General features: G+C 42.8%; 1 protein-coding gene across 3 annotated transcripts in view; it reads left to right on the forward strand.

The window, feature by feature from the left end:
- The window catches only part of OLIG3 (oligodendrocyte transcription factor 3), a 43487-nt gene extending 25345 nt beyond the window's left edge, over positions 1 to 18142 (forward strand). Inside the window, exons 1-2 of one of the 3 annotated variants that reach the window (XM_059176336.1) lie at positions 11242 to 12110; positions 16219 to 18142. In XM_059176336.1, the coding sequence (XP_059032319.1) occupies positions 16238 to 17008 (771 nt within the window). In that variant the 5' untranslated portion in view covers positions 11242 to 12110; positions 16219 to 16237 and the 3' untranslated portion in view covers positions 17009 to 18142. Of the gene's footprint in view, positions 1 to 11241; positions 12111 to 16218 lie in introns of those variants that run through there. The other 2 variants (XM_059176335.1, XM_059176337.1) reach the window with 2 other exon arrangements.
- The last annotated feature ends 807 nt before the right edge of the window (positions 18143 to 18949 follow it).

Consider the following 18949-nt stretch of genomic DNA (forward strand, 5'->3'; position numbering starts at 1 on the left):
TTCATCAATACTGGCTCACAGTTTTTCTTTCTCTGTTTAATATGCATGATATATGTGAATGTTTAATATCTATGGGATATATTTAATATATGAATGTAAATTAGCCAGTATTTTCTTCTCTCATCTGCCTTCCCCCCTATTTTTCAGATAAATTGTTATAGTGGTACTTAAATAAATAATTTAACTTAAAAATTACCTAGTGTCAAAATAGAATTAATTAAACTGGAAGAAGAGTGAGAATGACTTAGTGACAGGTGTAACAAATGGTAGGATATTAGGTTTCCCCTTTAGGAGAGAAGGTGAATACATTGTATTTGTTGCGCATTGTTCATTGATTTGTACAAATGGTGATTGCATTATGTTGGCTATGCATATATTTTTAGTAGCTGCTCAGAAGTTTAGCTATGGCTAGAAAGGAGTTCAGGGATGCAAGATAACCAAAGTGGTGGATTATGATGGGCATGATATATTGGCTTTTTCAATCTCTGTTCTACTTTCTTTCTAATTAGAATGAAAAGTGAAAACTTCTTTTCACTAATTACCTCACAAGTGGATGCAAATTATATTCCTTTAATTAGATGCACTCGTGCAACATTTGGAAAGTGGAAGTGAATCAGAAATCATTTTCCTGTATCTTTTAAAACATTATCCCTTGAAGTGCCTGGGTGACACACTTGGTTAAGCGTCCAACTATAGATTTCAGCTCAGGTCTTCGTCTCAGGATCTGCACTCAACATGGAGTCTGCTTGAATCTCTCTCCCTCTCTTCCTGTGATTCCCTGTCCCTCTGAAATAAATAAATAAATCTTTAAAAAAATTCTCTCTTAGCCAGCTATGTCATATAAATATTATACTTTTTCTTTAGCAGTGTTCCAGTGTCCATTCTCCTGCTTCTGATGATCAAAAATCAATTATGCAATTTCCTCTTGACTCAAGCCTCTGATTTCTGGGTCAACTTAATGCTTTATATTTTGGGGTTTATGACTCTGAACTGCAACTTCCAAGTTCCATGGCCGGTTATTTTTGTATTATTTTGAGAGTCATTCCTGGAGACCCACCCTTTAGTCCTTCCAAAGGTATTTTAAGCAGGTGATTTTAAACTGCTTAAAATAACTAGAAAGATTTCTCTTGCCAGCACTGAATTCTCTCAGATAAATGTATAATGTTTGCCCCTTTCTTCTTTATCTATTTCTCCATCATGCTTCCTGGAATGTAGATGTGATAGCTTCCACTTTAAGCCAAGAGCATGAGGGTCACACACTAGGTATGTCGGAATGATAAGCTGTAGGTAATCAGGTCCTCAAGGACATTATGAAGCAGGGCCGCCATTCTAGCGCTGGACTGGCTTCTTTCAGGTTTTACATATAAGAAGGGGAATGCTAGTTGGGTCTCTGCTAGTCTCAGCTGTATCTAACTTTACTGATACAAACTATAAGAGACTCAGCATAGTCCTAGCACATAGTAAATAGGTAATAAATATTAGCTCTTATTATTTGTACCTGGAATGTCCCTCTATCTTTCAAAATCCAGCTGCGATGTCTCCTGTTCTGTGACACCTTCTTTTATTTCTCCACTCAGAAGTTCTAGCCAACATGGCTAGAATTACCTAGTACTATAGGAATTTGTTCATATGGTTTGTACCCTCTTCAGAGTCTTTGTAAATGGGGATCAGATATGAATCAAATTTATGTCCCGTCATAATCAAAAATACTGTACCACACAATATATGTACTTAGCAATTAATACGGGAAATTTGAGGTAGCTGATGAAGAACTGTAATTTGTGGTATAGAACTTAAGACTTCAGGTCATTGGAGAAGTCATTGGAGAAGATTTCTTGAAGGAACTTGAACTTTAGGTAAACTTCAAAACAAAGACTGAATTGGAATGGGTGAAGAGGCCTAGAGAAACTGCACACAGCAGAAGAAACTAGTCACAAAAGGGCACATGAGAAAGTAAAGTGGCTCAGAGAATGAGATTGATTATAATTCTTTGTTCGTAGCATGCTCTCATAATTGGTCCCCGTGTGTTTGTTTGTGTTGCTGTTTATTCTGAATACTATAACAAACACCTGTGAACACCCATCCCAATACAGAAACTGAAATATTGGATATGTCCTCTGTAATTCTGTGTGCTTTCTTCTGTCCCATACTTCTCCCTCTGTCACCTAAAGTATCTACTATCCTGAATCTGTGCTGATCCTTCTCTTAATTCTGTTCTCTCTCTCTTTTTTTAATATAGAGTTTTTCCACTTCTTAACCAACTGAGTCACCCAGGCGCCTGAGTTTTTCCACTTCTTAATGAGTATTCTTAATGAGTATGTTTTGTTTTAGTTCCTTTTTTTTTTTTTTAAGATTTTATTATTTATTTATTTGACAGACAGAGATCACAAGTAGGCAGAGAGGCAGCCAGAGAGAGAGGAAGAGAAGCAGGCTCCCTGCTGAGAAGAAAGCCTGATGCAGGGCTCAATCCCAGGACCCTGGGATCATGACCTGAGCCAAAGGCAGAGACTTTAACCCACTGAGCCACCAGGCACCTCTGTTTTAGTTCTTTTAACTTCACAAAAATATTATCATTCTCCATGTAATCTTTTGGGACTGTCATTATTTCTCTTATTTTTTTAAATTAACATATAATGTATTATTTGTTTCAGGGGTACAAGTCTGTGAATCATTAGTCTTACACAATTCACAGCACTCACCATAGCACATATGCTCCCCAATGTCCATAACCCAGCTACTCTATACCTTCCCCCACCCCCTTACGGTTTGTCTCTCTCCCCGGTACCATCTGTTTCATTTTTCCCTCCCTTGTCCCCATGAACCCCTGCCCTGCCTCTCAAATTCCTCATAGCAGAGAGATCATATGATAATTGTCTTTCTCTGATTGACTTCTTTCACTTAGCATACCCTCTAGTTCTATCTACGTCTTTGCAAATAGCAAGATTTCTTTTTTTTTTTTTTCTGATGGCTGTATAGTATTCCATTGTATGTATATACCACATCTACTTTATACATTCATCTGTTGATGGACATCTAGTTTCTTTCCATAGTTTGGCTATTGTGGACATTGCTGCTATAAACATTCGGGTGCACATGCCCCTTCGGATTACTACATTTGTATCTTTAGGGTAAATACTCAGTAGTGCAATTTCTGGACCATAAGGTAACTCTATTTTCAACTTTTTTTTTTTTTTTTTTAAAGATTTTATTTATTTATTTGACAGAGAGAAATTACAAGTAAGCAGAGAGGCAGGCAGAGAGAGGAGGAAGCAGGCTCCCTGCTGAGCAGAGAGCCCGATGCGGGACTCGATCCCAGGACCCTGAGATCATGACCTGAGCCGAAGGCAGCGGCTTAACCCACTGAGCCACCCAGGCGCCCCTATTTTCAACTTTTTGAGGAACCTCCATGCTGTTTTCCAGAGTGGCTGCTCCAGCTTGAATTCCCACCAACAGTGAAGGAGGGTTCCCCTTTCTCCGCATCCTCACCAACACCTGTTGTTTCCTGACTGGTTAATTTTAGCCATTCTGACTGGTGTGAGGTGATATCCCACTGTGGCTTTGTTCTGTATTTCCCTGATGCCAGTGATGTTGAGCACTTTGCCATGTGTCTTTTGGCCATTTGGATGTCTTCTTTGCAGAAATGTCTGTTCATATCTTCTGCCCTTTTCTTGATTGGATTATTTGTTCTTTGTCGAGTTTGATAAGTTCTTTATAGATTTTGGATACTAGCCTTTTATCTCATATTTTCACATGCCACTATAGTTCATTCATTTAAACTACTGAATAACTCTGTGTATACCCCACTTTATATATCTGTTTTCCTATTAATAATCATTTGCTACTAGAACAGAGATGCCCTGAGCATCCTAGTGCAGGATAGATCTTTAGGTGTATGGGTTCAACGATTTTGAGTGGAGGCATATAATCTAGGAGTAGAATTGCTGAGTCATAGCATACATGAATGTTAACTTTACATGGTAAAAACCAAACTTTTCCAAAATGGCTGTACCAGTTGATACTTCCATCAGAAATGCATAGGAGATTCTGTTGAACTACACTGCATTTAGTAGTTATTATTTTCAAAATTCTTAGTACTTGGCATTTGAATGGCTTGAAAATGCTATCTCCTCATGGTCTTTGTGTTCTCCTGATTCCTTAATGAGGTTGAACATCTTTTCATAAGTTTACTGACCAGATGAATTTCCTCTCCTGCGATATTTCTGTTTATATCTTTCCCCCATTTTTCTATTATGTTTCATATTGGTTTGTCAGCATTCTTCATGCATTTATGGTACTAGCATTTCATTGGTCTTGTATGTTGCAAAGGTCTTATCTCAATTTAGAAATGGTCTTTTCTGATCCTTTAAGATGAGTTTTAATTGAAGTCCACAATTTTAATGTAGTCAAATCAACCTTCTTCTTCTTCTTCTTCTTTTTTTTTTTTTTTTTTTTTTTTTTTTTTTTTTTTGCCTGTGTAAGAAATGTATCTCTATTTCAAAATCTTAAATGTATCAAAACATTTTGATTAAATGTTTTAAAGTTTTGTTCTTGAAATTTAAGTCTGATCCACCTGTAGTTCATTTTTGTTAATGATTTGAGGTAGGGATTTAATTTCAAATTCCTATGTGGATAACCACTTTTTTTCCATTTCCTTCCCATGTCTCTCTCTGTTTTCATGCACTTAATCCTTTTATCATATTTCAATGGTTGACATTCACACAGATTTCTTTCTGCTCCTTCTTTTCTATTTATTGGCCCACTGTAACCATTTTACACTGCCATTATTTCTTAAGCTTTAAAATAAGACTGGCATCAGATAGTGCAATTATTTCATCTGTACCCTTCTTCATCAGAACAGTTTTGCCTTTTCTTGGTCCTTTCCTTTTCTCTCTCTATATATTTTAGAATTAGCTCAAGTTCTATGAAATATTCCATTGGGATTTTCTGTTGCATTTTACTGAAATAATAGATCGATTGGAGGAGAATGTACATTGACTAAAGATATGTGAGGACTTCCAGGAAAAATTATAAAATTTTATTGAATGCTTTTTAGAAGATGAAGTAAGTGGAGAGTTGTACAATGTTTATAGAAAATGATTTAACATTATAAAGTTTAACGTTATAAATACATTTGTGTTATAAACATTTAAGGAGTACATGACTGGCAAGACATTTTATACATAATTGCTACATTGTTAGGCTGCATCAGACAGACATAAATGCCTCCCGACTCCCATCTGGCAATTTTAATAAGACGATTGTCCTCATGTGACAGGAGAGACATTGTGACGCTACCATTACAAACAAGAAACGATTTTCCATTTTAGTGGTGCCCTTCTTGCTTCTGTTTTTAATTTAACCTTCTAAAGAAGAGTTTTAAGATATTGTGATTTTTTAAAAATATCCAGTAGTCAGAAAAAATAGGAAGAAATGATATAAGCAATATGGTTTGAGGATTTTCCATCATGTTAAATTTCCTTCATGGCAAAAACATACTTGTGAATATGGGCATTAGGTTTTCCAATTACACTTATAGCCATCTGGAGGAATTCTTTCAGGACCAAGGGTAGGAGAGCCAAAATGGCATAGAGGCTGGTGAGATACTTTCTATGAGATGTCTCTTTTTGGGAAGCACTCCACGTCTGGAAGTATATTGCCTCAGCTCCCCTCATTTCTTCCAGTGGCTCCTCAAACACTCACTAAATGTCCATTATGGCAGTCCTGTCCATAGTCCTATACTGTGGCTAGAAATCCCTTTTGTGCCATGTCCTAACTCAGAGATGTCACTTACCCATCACTTTGCTCCATTTAGGAAATTAACAGACTTTTCCTGTGCTCTACTTCCCATATTCTTGGCCCATCTTAGTCCAGCCTTTGCTGGCCACAGGTGCTCTACATGTCTCTCACTTTCTGCCTGGGGCTTCATGAGACGGCCTGGGAAACTGCCTTGTCACTCCCACATGTGTGGCCCAGAATTGTAGAGGTATTTAATCATGACCAGCACCCCGCCCTCATGGGAGGGGGAAGGCTAGAAACAGTGAATAAATGCTTCTCCATTTCACCCTCAGGTGAACACATTCTATATCCTCACAAGAAGGACTCAAAAGAAGTCAAGCCCCAGTTTTCCATAGCAGTGGTCAGCTTGACAAAATATCTTTTCATTGACTATTCCTTCTTTTCTCTTTTGCTCTCCCCACACCCACACTCCTGGAGTCCCTTTCTAAATAAATGTCCTGCACAAAGAGAAACCAACCTTAGACAAGAAGACATATCTTTAAGGTCTCTTCTCTGTGTCTCCAAAACAAGGGCCCAATCTGTTAAAATGACCAATATTAATCGCCAAAACCTGAAAGTCACATTTACCATGTCTTTCAGGAGATGATTGGCCTCCTTTTTAGCACCTAGATGATAACACCACAAGTTCAGGGGTCATGTTTTCTTTGACTTTGTTTCCCCAGACCTCCAATTGAGGTGACATATAGGACATGCTCAAGAAATACTGAAATGCATGAATGAATGAATGAATGAATGAGCAATACCCTGTTTGTTTTGTTTTGTTTTCAAGATAACATTGGTAAGACTCTTACCAGATCCAAGTAGGATTAACTCAGTGCCAGTCACTGCAAAGTCTTTTAGGAAAAATTTTTTTATTCTCTTAGAATAAAGTTTGGCAAGTTTTCTAAATCCCAAAGTACAAATACCACAAACCTGCTTCCCTGAATGAGACCAATCCGGGTCTAATCCTGGTCCAAAGAATCCCCACACTGAGCCATAGATATCAAGGATGGATGTGTGATTAGACATTAATAGTAAGACTGAGTTTGTAAAATTTTGTTTGGGACTCAGATTTTATTTATTTATTTATTTATAAAAAGATATTATTTATTTATTTGATAGAGAGAGAGGTGGGGAGCACAAGTAGGCAGAGTGGCAGGCAGAGGGGGAGGGAGAAGCAGGCTCTCCGCTGAGCAGGGAGCCCAAAGGCGCAGCTTGATCCCAGGACCCTGGGATCATGACCTGAGCCAAAGGCAGAGGCTTAACCAACTGAGCCACCCAGGTGCCTAGGACTCAGATTTTAAATAAGCATACTGGTTTCCAGGGCTTTCCGTAAGAGAAAAATAAAACAAATTTCAAATCATGTTTCTTCCAAAAGTCTTTCTTCATATCTCATAAATAATCAGAAACTTCCCAACTACGTTGTTTAGAGGAACTGATAATTTTTTATACTGCTTTCTAAAACCAGTGAATTCTATACCTTAATTTTATTTCTAAAAGTCATACAGTTTCCAAGTATCAGCTCCAACTTCTAAGGGGTACTTTGGTATGTTTTATATTTACTACTGATTCTCAACTTGCTAGGGAATGGGGCAATGGGAAAGGATGAGTCGTGCCTTAATAATGAGGGCAGATATAAGACAATTTTAGAAGAATACCAGGATAATATTTTTACAAGGTAAACTATAAAAGAATAAGCTGTACAAATATTTTTAGCTAGTAAAAATATATATACAAAACAGGGTAAGACAATCTCTCTTTTCAAAAGCATAATACTGCATGATTTTAAAAGGTTTGCAAAACACAATTTAACTCTCATATAGTATATGTCATGAATATTACTATTTTCATTGTGCCGATGACAAAACAGAAGTTCAGAAATGGTAAGAAACTTAGGTAACTGCACAGCTGGTAAGCAGCACATCCTATCCAGGAAATTTTCTGGGTTGTGTGAGGTCTTAGCTTGTGCAATAGCCTCTCTGGTCTTCATATCGTGAGAAGGGCACTCTCAACAATGGGAAAGTGACAGATCTATGTTTAGAACAAAACAATTATTTTAAGAAAGTAGTGGGTATCTCTCCAAGAGCTCATCTTTCCAATAGCCCTATGGCATTTTCCAGCTTTGGCCAGAAAACAGCTTATTGGAGAACCCTCCACACTATTCCATGTGTATTTGTATTCTTTGTTGCTATGTATTTTTGTTCCCTTTGTTATTGATGGTTTCTCAAACAGGGACATGAAGGACCCACAGATGTTCAGAGGAACTATTCCCTTGTTACTCTAGTCTTGTCTTGAAAAAGTTTTCAGTGCCAAGCTACTTTTTACTTTTTAGTTTCTACAGCTATTAAAAACTCTTAAGTTGAATTGGTTATAGACTCTTAACCTCCATCTTTCCTGCCAAGCATTATCTTTTAACGGTATTTTTCTTTGGGGTGTCTGTTATTGGCATTACTTTCCCCAAAGGCATTATTTTCCATTTAATGTAATTACTTTGGTTAATAAATCTAATGGGACCACAAGAGTTATTATCCACTGCTTTACTTTTATAGGAGGCAAAACTTTGATAAAGATGAGAAGATAGGTTAAGTATAGCAAGTGTAACTTGAAAAGTGTATACCTAATTACAGTTTTCTTTTCATAGAAATAAATCACATATAAAACCATTTCCCAGGGGTGGGGGGAATTGATGCTGGAAAGAATTTTGAAATAAGCTTATACATATACATCAACAAAATAAAAATGGTCTTTTTCTAACTATGCACGTCTGGTCTTATACCCTTATTTAAGTAAATGCATTATTGCATTATGAGCGATTATTGGGACACTGTTTTTGTCCTTCAGTATAAAGTTAAAAGGCTTAAAAAAAAAGGTTAAAGCTTTTTTTTTTTTTTCTTTTTGTCAGTAAAAAAAATAACTTATTTGGGAGCATTGTCCAGCAGCATTAGGGTAGCTATGCTATTAATTATTGAAAATTCTATTTCTTAGCAAGGTTTTAGTCTGACAGTGTTCTCAGTTTTCCACTTTACTTCTATAGGAGTTTCTGGGCCATCCCAGTACTCAGAAGTCCCATCCCTGAAGGATTAGACAGTGTTCTCATTCCCACGGCTTTCTCTCAGGCAATTTCTCTGACCTAAACACATATTGCAGGATAGATGAGTGGGGCAGGAGAGTATCATGGAGTTCCCTGGACATGTAGATATGATCAGACAAACTTGCTCAGACTTTAGAAAGCAGTCACAGATGTGCTCTATGTTGAACTATTAGAATCAATGTTCACATTTCCCTAAGTGTATAAAGTAAACATATATCTGGGAAGCCCTTTCATACAAACAATTCTGTAAAACACACTCAAAAGCAGAATGAAGATCTTGTATTATGATCTAAGGACACATGCACAGTACACAGTGTTTTATATGATCTCCGTCTTTCTTCCCCCCCATTACAAAGTTTCTTTTCTAAAAGTTTATTCTTAATATTAGACTTGCCATGATAAAAAAAGAGAAAAAAAGAAGGGCCTAAGGTATCTAATTGAAATTCTTCCGTGAACATAAGTAGTCCAATAATCTGCTATTTCTTATTACAAAGGTTGTAGAATAAATAATCAAATTTACTAGGAAACAAATATGAGTTTAGAAGATTCTCAAGTTTCTTTCATCATTATCTTAAATAATGCCATGTTATGAAAATATATTAATTTCCATTATAATTTTATGTTGTAAAAATTAACATATCCCAAATGTATAAGATGTTTTTACTATAAGTGTTTGATATAGTACTATTAAGAATATCATTTCAGTTGTTAAGGAGAAAACTCAGACTGGCCTGCAAGTAAAATATGGAATGAATATCTATAAATATTGAGGTAATATTTGTTTTTGGCCTACTTCTTCCCCCCTCCCCCCAAAAGATAACAAGACTTGAGGTATGAAATGTCTGAATAATTGATACAATTTTTTTATTATGATATGATATAAAGATACCAGAATTTTCATCAGACAAAACTTCATCCACTTTGTAAATGGTGACAGTTTGGTTTTATAAACTTTACATCCAGTCTGTTGGTGTTAAACAAATAATGTAAAACATACTTATTAACAGAAAAACATAATGGACTAACGAGAAAGGAACATGTATAACATTTTCTTTTGTTTTTAGAAATGAAGCAGATTCGACTTGGTCCATCCACAGATTCTGTATTATAAATGAATCAACCATAGAAATGTTAATTTTTGAAAACTGCCATTTTGGCTTTTCAAGGTTCAGTAGCAGACAGACACCTTAATTATCATTTTTTCAAAATAATGTGTGTAAATCTATATTTGTTAGAGATCAATATAGCCTATTAACTCCAACTTCTATGTATGAACAGGTGTGTAATGTTTCTCCTTCTATTAGCATCGGAAAAATAACATCCCTTTTCATTTAGGACTCAAAGCCTTCAAATAAATATTTTAATCTTTTTGTACAAATATTTTAATGTATTTGCACAAATACAGATGTAAGTTTCAGAATGTATGTGTATAAATACCTATAATAAAAAAACAATGTAATAAATTGATGACAAAAAAGGTAACATCTTTTTAATCCTTTGGTGCTCTATACTGATGTTCTTATATTCTAATCTCTTTGTGGCATCTATTTATTTATACACTTTGTGTATAAGCATGAATATTACTAAACACAAGATGAAAAGAATAATTTGCTATGTAAGATATTTATATCTAAGGTAAACATTTATCTCTAAAATAAAACTAAATTCTTTAAACACTTTGGCAAAAAATACAACATGTGTTGAACTCAACTACCTAATTAAATACACCAGGAAGATGATGTAAAAACTTCCAAAAGCAGAATTTAGTATTCTTTGCTATGTTAAGATATCAAGCTGCATACAGTGTCTTTATAAAAAAAAATCACAAAAGAATTAAACTAATAACAATAAAATACTAATAAGAAATCATTTACTTAATGGTTTTTAAAGTATTGGTATTAACAGAGCCACAAATCCAAAATGTCAGGGCATATGCCAAGAATGCAAATTTTAATATAACTCATCAGTTTATGTGACTGATCACCAGTGATATTTAAATCAACCTAAACATTCCAATCTTGAGGAAAAATATTTTCAACTTATTGGCTTTCTGCAGAATTGAAAACTCAGTAGTTCTAGCAATAGAGCAGATGTTACTAGAAAGGAAAGAGGAAAAAGTACTGAAGTATGCTTACTAATTGAGCAAAATCCTATAAAGGAAGCCCAGAAGTTCATATCTCCTTTGACTAAAGTCAGTCTTTAAATTATAATTAGTCCATAAGTTCTAGCCAGACTTGCTCCTTCTGCATCATTAAAATCAAACTTCTAGTTCTGCCAATGTATTAACTTGTCTATATATTCACATAATTAACACCTCATCATTTTGTGCTATTCTGGGACTTCCTTACACCTTCCAATCTCACATCCAGCATTGCAAAGAGCAGTTACTATCGCCTCATAAATTTCTGCTGTCCTTCAACTTCTGCTCTTTTTCCTGTATGAAAGTCAGATTTTTTAAAGATGAGACGAAATACTAGACGGATCGGGGAATGTTCAAGATATTATGTAAAATAGTCGGTCGGCTCAGATCCATCCTCTCCGGCCCTTCTAGCACCTACTTAATATTTGGGATTTCAATTTTGGCAGCTCCAACCTCGGGGCTCCGAGCTCAGTACTCTCTCCACACTCCAACTCCCGGTGTGCGCTGCTGTAAGAGGAGAGAGAGAATTCCTGCCTGGCTCCGATTTATGTTGATATTTAATTTTTATAAAACTTCTCTCTCTCTCTGGGTCTCTCTTTAACGGCTTCTTTGATCAACCTAACAGCTTCGATGACCCGCCCCCCCACGGCTATTTTGGCGAAGTGATTGTTTTACTTGGATAAAGAAAGAAACTACTTTTGGAGAAGTCCTCAGTGGTCAGCTACTTTTTAGTCTATTCCTCCGACTGCTCTTGAGGGAACATCCTTTGAGATATTTGTGTTTCCCTTGTATCTTTTTTGTTTTGGAAGGGGGGTTGGGTTAAAAGGTGAAGCCCACAGGGCAGCCTCCCGCCGTTCGGTCTCGGCCAAAGTTTCTACCGGTCAAGTTTGAGGATTGCCGAACGTGGGGAGCCCCTGGAAGCTGCTGATTGACCGACTCCTCGCAGTAGCCACCCGGCAGGTCAGCCAGTTCTGGGAGGTTGTTGCCTCCTGAGCGCAAATCGCCGCGGCCTCAGGCAGAGCGAGCAGTTTCTGGAGAGGAGCCTGGTGGCTGGAGCTGCGGAGCGGTGGGCGCCGGCGCCGAGCCGCACGCACCCGGCTTAGGGTAAGAGATGCTCCCGGCGAGATCTGGGTTCGGGGCGGAGGGACAGGAAGATCCGGGATGCCTCTGGGGCCCGCGGTCCTTGGGAGCCGGGGCTGCAGTTCTGAGGCTGTGCGCCCGGGGCGCGAGGGGAAGGCTGCGCGGTTCTCCAGAACGGGTCCCCGCTGCTGGCTCGGGTAGTACAAAGACTGAGAAACTCAGAGGCACTGCCCAGAGCAAGACTGAGTGGCGGGAAGTGGCCCGCGGGCCTTGGGACGCACCTGTTGCGGAAGGACGACCCCCACCTCCGCGCCGCCCCCTGAGCCCGCAAGCTGCCAGGGCGCGGGGTGTGGCCCGAGAGAGCGCGGCCCCGCGCAGCCGCCGGGTCGCTCGCTCCCGCTCCTTCGTTGTCTGAAGCCCTCTGAATGGGTCCCTGACCAGTGCCAAGGTCACGGTGCGACTCGGGCTGAGGCCCCTCCGGGCTACCGCGGCCCCTATCGGCTGCCGCTGCCCCTCTGGACTGCTGCAGCCCCTCTGGACTGCTGCAGCCTTGGCCCAGTGCGGGCTTCCCTGTGCTGACGCCGGGCATGGGCGAGGGCAGAGACAGCTTTTCGAAGGAACACGGGCAGCTCTGTCTTCTGAGCTCCCTGCCTGTTCCGGCTTGGGGTTGAGCGGCATTTGCCGGGGATCCCGAGTCCAAAGCGGCTCCACTAGGCAAGCGCGTAGGTGGGGCGCCCCAGTCTTTTGAGCCGCGATCAGTATCAACCCATTTTATGGAGAGCAAAGTTGTGGCTCCTTTACTCCTTCTGCCTCCTCTCGCTGTTAATCCCTCCAAGAGATAGGGAATGGGGAACAAGCCTCCTAGGAGGAGAGTGTGGGCCCCTGGAAGGCCTCACCAGAAATGCTTGCCTGACTTGGGCCCTGGGGCTTGGACCATCCACACGTGTAGAGGTCTATCAGGAAAGCAGGGAGGAGGGGGCGCGCCGCGTCCTGGACCAGGACCGAGGGCCCTTGGCCTGGACACGACAGATGTGCCGTGTCAGTCAGATCTACCTTCGCTTTAACTGAGCTAAAAATCCATTAAGAGTGGAGGGGGTCTGGTCCACGTAAGCAGAGACCCGGCACCCCTTCCGCGCCTAACGCGGCCTCCCTCAGCTCTGGCCACAGGGGCCAGCGTCCCCCACTCGGTGGAAAGGCGGTGGAGGCGGTGGAGGAAGAGCGACTTCTGGTTCGGACTCCCGGAACCCTGGGCTTTGTCTTTCCAGGCCCTAAACTGAGTTGTTCAGCTTGCATTTTAAGGACTGCTTCCCTTTTTTCCCCCTGCCACCTTCTCTATTAATTTGAGGAAACTTTACACCCTATTTCGTATTGTCCACTGGGAACACTGAGTTTTTTTTTTTTTTTTAAACCTTAAAATACCTTTTAGCAGCTTGATTTTTTTCTACTTCATTTGCAATCCGTCACTCAAAGTAGACTTCGCTACTTCCCCAAATCAAAACTGAGGTACAGTATTCTCAGTCTGGTCAGGAGAAAGAAAGAAGTCGATGTCCAAGGGTCGGTACAGGACGACAGCGTGGGCCGGGCCTGAGAATCGGCCCGGAAGCTGGGGAACCGCTTGTCCTCCAGTGTAGGGCTCCCAGGGCTCCCCCGCCGCCGGGTAGGATCAGCAGAGAAGCACAGAGGGCGGTGGCCTGGACACGCCTTTCCACCCAGTCCCACCCTCCATCACCTGGCACTATGTCCGAATACATGCAGATGTTCTGGAACATTTTTTCTCTTAAGTTGTTCCGGGTTTGTTGCTGTCTGAGCTCGAATGGATGTGTCTGGTGAATTAAGAAACATTTCTTTGGCTTGGATATTAGAACTGCGTTTGGACATCAATCTTTCCACATCCAATCGAATGTCTGGGATTCTTCGTTTTAATAAATTTTCCTTCTCCGGAGATGGAAGAGGTAGGAGGATAGGAGGCTTTCGTCCAGTCTTCAAGGACACCAAGGTCCTGGCCTTGCAGAGGGACTCTTGGCCCTTTTCTTTTACTAAAGAGCAGCAAAGTTCCTTGTAGAAAAGCATCCATTCCAACGTTGCATCTCCCCATCCAAACGGTACTGCCAAGGAGGGGAGACTTTCAAAGAGGCACAGCTTCGCAGAGCAGCAGACTTCGGGCATGGGCATACATCCCTCTTCTGTTGACGGCTCCATTTTTGTCTATGGAAAGTGAGGCCTCCACTACCTCGAGTTTTAGAAATGCGAACGGACTGCAAGGCAGTCCGAGGCCCTAACTGACTCAGATTCCGGCATAGATTCCGGGATTGCTTCCGTTTCACACTTTCCATCCCCTCAGCCACATCCTAGCATCTGTCTCTGCTCCCTCGAGCCCAGAGCGTGGCTGTGCCCAGGCTCTTCTAGAGGCCACCCAGGGGCTCCTGGGGATTTCTGCCTTTCCCGCCCCTCACACTGCTTAGTTAGTCGCTATTGACAAAAACACAGCAAGGGGGAAGAAAGATCCGCGCCGACCTCCGTATTGGAACCGGAGGTTCCAAACGCCAGGCCTCCTTTATCCGCAGAATCCACGGTGCAATTGATCGCAGTGCCCACGCGCACACGCTTAAGGGGCTTTCCAGATCCTTTCCCTGCGGAACACCCACACCCACACACACACACCACGCGCACAAATACCGTTTCTTATTCGATCCCAAGCGCCCACTTTCGCGGAGTGGGGCGGCCTCACTCTGTGGACCTACACGCTCCAGCCGGGTGGTACCGAGCTGCAGATGCTCTCCGCCCCCCAACTCCCCGGCCGCAGCCACAGTGGCCAGAGGCCACAGGCGGAGTGGGCGGCAGGGACTGCCCCAGCAGTTTCTGGGAGCGCCAAGGTCTGAAGGTTACAGGGTAGCCCCAACAGGAAGAATCTCTCTGGGGTTCTTGGGAACCTTTCCAATCTCTCTCTGTCCCCTCAGATCCTTTACCTACCCTCCCCTTCTCGAGTTGCTCTTGTCCGAATTCCAGGGTTGGATTTTTTGGCTTTGCACCCCCCCCCCCAACCCCAACTCAGATCCAGGTCTGAGACGTTAGAGAATTGTGCAAAGCAAATTCTTTCAGTAATCTGTTTATTTAAACAAGAGGACCAAAACAAACAAGCAAGCAAACAAAAAAGCAAAAACAAAAACAACAGACCCATCCCACAACCATGTCAGAGGCAAACCCTTCACCAGATATGGACAAACCCATTGAAACCACACCAGAATGTCCCAGTAAGCAAAATGAACACAATGTCAGGGATTAGGAAAAGAAATCTAACGCAAACCAGTTCAGACGTGCACATTGACACGCAGTCCCCCTCTCTTTCCCAGGAACACCCCCCCCCACCCTGCCCGTGGAACCTGCCCCCCAACCTCATCTCTATCCTTGAAACAGTTCCATAGGACTTCTTTTGCCCACATTTCCCAAAACTTGAGAGTTGCTATGAAGAAAAGAGGTTTCCATTCCTCTCTCCAAACCCAGAGGAATCTCCGACAACTGCCCGGCCCCCTTTCCTTCCGGTCCGCGGTACTTTAGGTGTGACTTGGTTGGGGAAATTGAGGGGGAGGGGGAGTAAAGTTAAAAAAAAAAACAAAAAAAATCAGGAAGGAGCGAGCTGGAGCGGTGAGTGTGTCAATCAGAGGGTTTTGTGCCTTGGGGCTCCTAGCGGTTCTGAGCAGAGGTGTCCCAGGGCGGCCCCACAATGAATATGAATAGGAATCCTTGCTAAATGGGACAGCAAAGCGCACCGCCCTGAATGATGGCACGTCATCCTAACCAGCCCAGGATAGATAGGAGGGTTCCTTTTGTCTCTTTTCTCCGGCGCGGCTCTATAAAAGCCCCTCTTTTTCAGCGTGAGGTTAGTCCAAGCATACACCAACCCGCTGTCCAAGAAACAGCCGAACCAGAGAGAAGGGAGTGGGGAGGGAGAAAGGCGGGGGGAAAAGCAGCGCCTCAGCTTTTCTTCTCACATCTTGCCGCTGAGAAGTGGGTCGCTGGGCAGTGCAGATTTTTCTAAATTCAAGATTTTCTTTAATTTTCCACCTAAATCCTCCCCACGGTAGGGCCGCATCCCCCGTAATAAAATGAATTCTGATTCGAGCTCTGTCTCCAGCAGAGCTTCATCACCGGACATGGATGAGATGTATCTGAGGGAACACCACCACCGCCACCACCACCACCAGGAGAGCCGTCTCAACTCGGTCTCTTCCACGCAGGGCGACATGGTGCAAAAGATGCCTGGAGAAAGCCTCTCGCGGGCCGGCGCCAAGGCCACGGGCGAAAGCAGCAAGTACAAAATCAAGAAGCAGCTGTCGGAGCAGGACCTACAGCAGTTACGGCTGAAGATCAACGGCCGCGAGCGCAAGAGGATGCACGACCTAAACCTAGCCATGGACGGGCTGCGCGAGGTCATGCCCTACGCGCACGGGCCCTCGGTGCGCAAGCTCTCCAAGATCGCCACTCTTCTGCTGGCCAGAAACTACATCCTCATGCTCACCAGCTCCCTGGAGGAGATGAAGAGGTTGGTTGGCGAGATCTATGGGGGCCACCACTCTTCCTTCCACTGCGGGACCGTGGGCCACTCCGCCGGCCACCCAGCACACGCCGCCAACGCCGTGCACGCTGTGCACCCCATCCTGGGCGGCGCGCTCTCTTCCGGCAACGCTTCGTCCCCGCTGTCCGCCGCCTCGCTGCCGGCCATCGGCACTATTCGACCTCCCCACTCGCTGCTCAAGGCGCCCTCCACGCCGCCCGCGCTGCAGCTGGGCAGCGGCTTCCAGCACTGGGCCGGGCTGCCCTGCCCCTGCACCATCTGCCAGATGCCGCCGCCGCCGCACCTTTCGGCTCTCTCCACCGCCAACATGGCTCGGCTGTCGGCCGAGTCCAAGGACTTGCTCAAGTGAGCGGCGGACCGACCGGCTGCCGAGGCTGAGGGGAGAGAGGCGGGAGGGACCGCGGTGCTGGGCCAGGAGGGAAGAGGGGGGCTGAGCACTCGGCCGGCGGGAGGGTGAGCGTGGGGCCCTGCGGCCTCCCACGCCGTGTGATCCCACTAGACCCCCAGAGGGAAAGGACCAAAACCAAACTGCAATTTCTAGGTGGTAACGAAGGGGGACTGGAACCAGACGTCGTGTGTTTTGCATGCATGCTTCTTTTCCCCATGCCGCGCCAGTATTTCTCACTTACATATGCTCTTGTCAAAACTGCATTTGTTGTATAAAGCCGGGATCGGTGTGGTTAAAAACTTGCGAAGGGACTTTAGAGTTGGTTTTCTCTGGCTCTGCGTTCTCCCCTTGGAAAAGACAACATCCCTTTTTTTGCAAAACAAATGTAAATATTTCCTTGAGATGGATGCAATTATGAGTGTCACATCCTCTCCACAGTTGTTTTTCTAGAGACAGTGAGAGAGAGAAAGAGAGAGCGCGCGCGCGAATTTGATCAAGACCCAAGTTTTGAATCTCAACTCCGGTCCAGGGCATGACATCTCTTATGTGGGTTTTCCTTAAGACGCAGTGTAGGTCAAAAGAATGCATGCACGCTTTTAAATGAATCTTATCTAAACATGTTGTGCAGGCCATGAGGCCATTTTCCTTGTAACAAGGATTTATTAGTGAATTCTCCCAAGTATCCATATATCTGTCTGTGGTTGTTTGAAATGAAAAGAGGGGGGCAGGGTGCAAAAACCCAAACTCACGCACAGGCGCTTCTTCCCCCCACCCCACCCCCTTCGAACTCCATTCCCAAACTCCATCCTGTTCTAGGGGCCAGCTATCACCAGAACGTGGGCTCCCTCTACTAGCTTGCCCCATCCCCCACTTGCTCAGTGATTCTGCATGCGGGGTCAGCTCTCTCTATCATCAGCTTTGAAAAGTTATTGTGGTTTGGGGAGGGGTGCTGTTTTTATTTTCCTGAACATTTGCTTGAAATATTTTGTTAGGGCCTCAAAGACAATACCTGTCTTTATTTTTTATATATTCTTGATAACTATGATATATTTATTAATAACCAGTGTTTCTGGATGAGATTTCAAATAAAAAAGAACCTTTAAATCCTGGCTTTGCTTTTGCCTAAAATTTTTGAAAATGGGGGTAGTGGGTAAAAAAATGCCTGGCCCCGGTAAGGTGTATCTGGCAGTGAGTGAGAGATTTGGATGGGTGGGCAGATACAAAGAGTTTTCTCTGGTCATTCACAGGTAAAAAGGTCAGATAAATTGGTGTTAATTATTACAACCAGATGTCTTTCAAATGGGGGCATTGTCCACATTGGTAGTCTTGTGATATTTGAGCTCCTTATTTCCCAGCAGTAATCAGACACTCATAAACTCAGCAATTGAGATTTTAAAAAAGTAATCTGAAAACCCAAAGTGACAGGAAATGAGAGGCGCTGTGTGTGTTGACAACAGACAGGAATGAAGCAGTAAGTTAGCTTCTTTTCACTACAAATTGACCATGTGGCCTTTAAAAAAATAAACAGGTTAAAATCTAGTATATGTTGTTAAAGTCAACAAAGAGGGTCCTAGAAAATAAATAATCGAATAATACCCACTCTTCTGCCTGCCCCCGTTGGCTGTGTGACCCACACAGAAAGGAAGGCCACTGTGCTTTGTAAGGCGAGCTCCGACGAGGCCAACCACCTTGTAAGTCCCAGCATCTCAGAGATTTACAGCAGGAATTCTCCCTTCTTTCCTATGTTAGATTGCAAGTCTGATTAGTTGAATATACTGGGCAGCTGCTATGTAAATGATGGCTAAGACAGGGGTCATTTTAATCAATTACTTTTCTCTCTTCATCCCTCACTCCCAGTCCCCTGACAGTGTCATATAGTTTGTAGGAGCAAAAGTGATCCAG

This window comes from Mustela lutreola, chromosome 6 (genome assembly GCF_030435805.1).
Source record: "Mustela lutreola isolate mMusLut2 chromosome 6, mMusLut2.pri, whole genome shotgun sequence".
Classification (NCBI taxonomy): domain Eukaryota; kingdom Metazoa; phylum Chordata; class Mammalia; order Carnivora; family Mustelidae; genus Mustela; species Mustela lutreola.